This window comes from Oncorhynchus masou, unplaced genomic scaffold, assembly GCF_036934945.1.
Source record: "Oncorhynchus masou masou isolate Uvic2021 unplaced genomic scaffold, UVic_Omas_1.1 unplaced_scaffold_3164, whole genome shotgun sequence".
Classification (NCBI taxonomy): Eukaryota; Metazoa; Chordata; class Actinopteri; order Salmoniformes; family Salmonidae; genus Oncorhynchus; species Oncorhynchus masou.
The window spans coordinates 459-5,986 of NW_027009580.1; the positions used below are offsets into that span (position 1 = coordinate 459).

Below are 5,528 nucleotides of genomic sequence, written 5' to 3' on the forward strand. Positions count from 1 at the left end.
TGACTCCTACCTGTTGTCCAGTGTGTGTGTGACTCCTACCTGTTGTCCAGTGTGTGTGTGTGACTCCTACCTGTTGTCCAGTGTGTGTGTGACTCCTACCTGTTGTCCAGTGTGTGTGTGACTCCTACCTGTCGTCCAGTGTGTGTGTGACTCCTACCTGTCGTCCAGTGTGTGTGTGTGACTCCTACCTGTTGTCCAGTGTGTGTGTGTGACTCCTACCTGTCGTCCAGTGTGTGTGACTCCTACCTGTCGTCCAGTGTGTGTGACTCCTACCTGTCGTCCAGTGTGTGTGACTCCTACCTGTCGTCCAGTGTGTGTGACTCCTACCTGTCGTCCAGTGTGTGTGACTCCTACCTGTCGTCCTGTGTGTGTGACTCCTACCTGTCGTCCAGTGTGTGTGACTCCTACCTGTCGTCCAGTGTGTGTGACTCCTACCTGTCGTCCAGTGTGTGTGACTCCTACCTGTCGTCCAGTGTGTGTGACTCCTACCTGTAGTCCAGTGTGTGTGACTCCTACCTGTCGTCCAGTGTGTGTGACTCCGACCAGTCGTCCAGTGTGTGTGACTCCGACCAGTCGTCCAGTGTGTGTGACTCCGACCAGTCGTCCAGTGTGTGTGACTCCGACCAGTCGTCCAGTGTGTGTGACTCCTACCTGTCGTCCAGTGTGTGTGACTCCTACCTGTCGTCCAGTGTGTGTGACTCCTACCTGTCGTCCAGTGTGTGTGACTCCTACCTGTAGTCCAGTGTGTGTGACTCCTACCTGTCGTCCAGTGTGTGTGACTCCTACCTGTCGTCCAGTGTGTGTGACTCCTACCTGTCGTCCAGTGTGTGTGACTCCTACCTGTCGTCCAGTGTGTGAGACACCAACCTGTCGTCTGGTGTGTGTGTGTGACTCCTACCTGTCGTCTGGTGTGTGTGTGTGACTCCTACCTGTCGTCCAGTGTGTGTGACTCCTACCTGTTGTCCAGTGTGTGTGTGTGACTCCTACCTGTCGTCCAGTGTGTGTGACTCCTACCTGTTGTCCAGTGTGTGTGTGTGACTCCTACCTGTTGTCCAGTGTGTGTGTGTGACTCCTACCTGTCGTCTGGTGTGTGTGTGTGACTCCTACCTGTTGTCCAGTGTGTGTGTGACTCCTACCTGTTGTCCAGTGTGTGTGTGTGACTCCTACCTGTCGTCCAGCTAGGTTGACACAGATGCGTTTTCTGAGGACCAGCTGCATGTTAGCAGGGTGTGAGAGCTGAACTACGACCCTGACTGTCAGGTACACTCGGAGGTCAGCCGACGCGCCGCGACTCAACTGGGGACAGTCATGTACCGTAGAGTCCCACGCCGCCTCCGCACCAACCTGGGGAGGGGGATGATACATGCCTGGTTCAACATCTCGTCCCCTCGTTACTTGTGATACACCTTAAAAGGGGTCTGATAGGAATAAGCAGCTCGGCAGAGATCCCACCGGGCCGGTAGCACCGGTTCCTACACATCGGATCCTTTCAGATCTATGACAAGTGTCTTAAGAAAATACGGGGTGTTGATTTGGACCAGGAGGTCACTACTGGTGTTAGGGCCTCAGTCGGTTTCAGCTCCAGTTTGTGTCTTTAAGACAGTTAGCTCACCTCTTCATCGGAATGTTTGACGATGTGCAGGTCGAAGAACTCATCCTCATCCTCATGGTTCAGCACAGCGTCCAGACCTCCAGCCAGCGGAGCAGACAGGTTGTCCTGGAAATCATCAGCTAGAGAGAGACAGACAGAGACACAGAGAGAGAATCAGAAAGAGAGAGAGAGACAGAGAGACAGACACAGAGAGAGAGACACAGAGAGAGAGAGACACAGAGAGAGAGACACAGAGAGACAGAGAGAGGGTTCAGAGTCAATGCCAAAAATACATCTGATTTAACCTTTATTTTGTCAATGCTGAGACCAAGGTGTCTTCATTAAGATCTTAGCTAACAGTTGATTAAATTATTCAAACATGTTTTTCTAGGCAAGACAATTTCAAGATCGACCTAAATAATTAAAAATCGACATGAGGGGGGGTCACCACCTTGGTGAAGAGGGAGCACACGGTCCGCCTTCCAAACTCTGGCGATAATCGCCAGATTAAAAATGTGTGTCAATGACTCTGCAACAGGAAGCTGCAGCATGAAAAGATCAAGCAAATCAGCCCCAGGATATATTGTTTTTAAGCAAGGCATCGAGCACATCACTAGTAGAACGTTGTTGAAGATAAAATAAACATTCAGTAGAAGTTGACTGATCTTCCAATGAGCCAACTGGAGTCTGAATGAAGGGCAGGTAGTTGACTGATCTTCCAATGAGCCAACTAGAGTCTGAATGAAGGGCAGGTAGTTGACTGGCTGGCTGACCAGGGTCAATTAAAACACAGTTTCTTTCGAATAAAAAGCCTACCAAAATAAAATGCTTTTTCAAAGCATCACTTCTCATTTCTTTCAGTACTGATGCCAGTCTGACAACTTTCTTAGGCAGGGAAGGAGAAGAATTTCCATGCTTCAGTTCATTAAACAGTTTAGAAAATGTAGATGAACCTGCAGCAGTCAGATAGAAATTAGAAAATAGAGTAGCTTGATTTAGCTTTCTTAACTGAGGAGGCACACCTCTCTCTTAATTGAAGAGGCACACCTATTTCTTAATTGAGGAGGCACACCTCTCTCTTAATTGAAGAGGCACACCTCTCTCTTAATTGAAGAGGCACACCTCTCTCTTAATTGAAGAGGCACACCTCTTTCTAAATTGAGGAGGCACACCTTTCTCTTAATTGAGGAGGCACACCTCTCTCTTAATTGAGGAGGCACACCTCTCTCTTAATTGAGGAGGCACACCTCTCTCTTAAGAAACTCTGGGGGCGCTATTTCATTTTTGGATGAAAAACGTTCCCGTTTTAAACAAGATATTTTGTCACAAAAAGATGCTCGACTATGCATATAATTGATAGCTTTGGAAAGAAAACACTCTGAATTTTCCAGAACTGCAAAGATATTGTCTGTGAGTGCCCTAGAACAGGAGCTACAAGCAAAACCAAGATGAAACTGCAACCAGGAAATGAGCAGGATTTTTGAGGCTCTGTTTTCCATTGTCTCCTTATATGGCTGTGAATGCGACAGGAATGCGCCTGCCCTATCTATCGTTTCCCCAAGGTGTCTGCAGCATTGTGACGTATTTGTAGGCATATCATTGGAAGATTGACCATAAGAGACTACATTTTCCAGGTGTCCGCCCGGTGTCCTCCTTCGAAATTGGTGCGTCATTTTCAGCTGCTGGTATTTTTCCATGGGATTCTGAGGGGAAAGCAGGCTTCCACGAACGGCATATCAATGAAGAGATATGTGAAAAAACACCTTGAGGATTGATTCTAAACAACGTTTGCCATGTTTCGGTCGATATTATGGAGTTAATTCGGAAAAAGTTTGACGTTTTGGTGACTGAATTTTCGGTTCGGTAGCCAAATGTGATGTACAAAACGGAGCGATTTCTCCTACACAAAGATTCTTTCAGGAAAAACTGAACATTTGCTATGTAACTGAGAGTCTCCTCATTGAAAACATCCGAAGTTCTTCAAAGGTAAATTATTTTATTTATTTGGTTATCTGGTTTTGTGAAAATGTTGCGTGCTAAATGCTACGCAAAATGCTAAGCTAGCTTGCAATACTCTTACACAAATGCTTGATTTGCTATGGTTCAAAAGCATATTTTGAAAATCTGAGATGACAGTGTTGTTAAGAAAAGGCTAAGCTTGAGAGCAGGCATATTATTTTCATTTCATTTGCGATTTTCAGAAATCGTTAACGTTGCGTTATGCTAATGAGCCTGAGGCTGTATTCACGATCCCGGATCCGGGATGGGTAGTATCAAGAGGTTAATTGAGGAGGCACACCCATTTCTAAATTGAGGAGGCACACCTATTTCTTAACTGCCTGAAATGCTGCCAATTAGTTTTTCTAACATGAAGAAGGGAGAGTGAAGAAGGGAGAGTGAAGGAGAGAGGAAAAGAGAGAAGGGAAGAGGAGAAAAGAGCAGAACGTACCACTAAGGTCCAGGAAGAGGACAGGAATGTGAGTCTCCATCCCAGGAACAGGGACTCTGGAATAGGGGGAAATTAACCAATCAGAACACTGGGAGCTCACAGCTACACCCCCCCTTCCCCAACACACACACCCTCTACCTCTCTGCGGGGGCTCCAGGGATCCCGCTACCAGCCGAAGGTAACAGGACGGCGTTACGTTCCTCTGTCAGGGTCAAACGCCACTCCAACAGCTGGGCCTCCCTCTCCACGTCATCCTCTGACTTATCTACACACACACACACACACACATGACCATATTCACTGATTATAGTCTTGTCAAACTGCTCAACAGAAAGCTCCAGACAGAGCAATCAGACAGAGGCTTTGAATATGACTGGACTTGAGACAGCAGTCAGGGAGGACAGGTCATCAATACGCTCGGTGTGTAATGTAGTGTGTGTCGTGGAGGAGGTCATCAATACGCTCGGTGTGTAATGTAATGTGTGTCGTGAGGAGGTCATCAATACGCTCGGTGTGTAATGTAGTGTGTGTCGTGAGGAGGTCATCAATACGCCGGTGTGTAATGTAGTGTGTGTCGTGAGGAGGTCATCAATACGCTCGGTGTGTAATGTAGTGTGTCGTGAGGAGGTCATCAATACGCTCGGTGTGTAATGTAGTGTGTGTCGTGGAGGAGGTCATCAATACGCCGGTGTGTAATGTAATGTGTGTCGTGAGGAGGTCATCAATACGCTCGGTGTGTAATGTAGTGTGTGTCGTGAGGAGGTCATCAATACGCTCGGTGTGTAATGTAATGTGTGTCGTGAGGAGGTCATCAATACGCTCGGTGTGTAATGTAGTGTGTTTGTCAGGGCTCACCGGGCTTTTGGACCATCTTCTGCAGGTGCTGGTCCAGGTACTCTTGTCTCGTAGTGAGAGTGGTCAGCCATTGGTCCCTCAACCTCTCCAGATCAACTTCCTGCAGACACACACACACACACACACACCAGCTCTATCCCTCCTATATAGATAGTCTTCTCCTACACAGACTAAACCTCAGCCCTGGTACTATCTGAACTTATCCACAAGAACAACATTTCTGTTGTTTCGGTACGGTGTGCACAACTGAAAAAACCTGTGATCATTTCCTCAACTCCACTCACTTGGGAGAATCTCCTCTCCACTCAACTCACGGGGAGAATCTCTCCTCCACTCAACTCACGGGGGAGAATCTCTCCTCCTCCACTCAACTCACGGGGAGAATCTCCTCCACTCAATCCACTTGGGAGAATCTCCTCCCTCCACTCACCACGGGGAGAATCTCCCTCCTCCTCCACTCAACTCATTTGGAGAATTCCTCCGCCCTCCACTCAACTCACTGGGAGAATCTCCCTCCGCCCTCCACTCAACTCACGGGGAGAATCTCCCTCCGCCCTCCACTCAACTCACGGGAGAATCTCCTCCGCCCTCCCACCAACTCACGGGGAGAATCTCCCCTCCGCCCTCCACTCA

General features: G+C 48.1%; 1 protein-coding gene across 1 annotated transcript; it reads right to left on the reverse strand.

Annotated features, from left to right (window-relative positions):
* Positions 1-1,107: 1,107 nt before the first annotated feature.
* On the reverse strand, positions 1,108-4,992 carry LOC135534224 (kinesin-like protein KIF13B; the record flags this gene model as incomplete). The annotated part of the gene is made up of 5 exons (XM_064961310.1): positions 4,896-4,992; positions 4,179-4,305; positions 4,041-4,096; positions 1,613-1,731; positions 1,108-1,344 (listed from the first exon to the last, which is right to left on the reverse strand). Coding segments are annotated over exons 1-5 (555 nt in total), but the record flags the coding sequence as incomplete, so codon positions are not given.
* Positions 4,993-5,528: the final 536 nt, after the last annotated feature.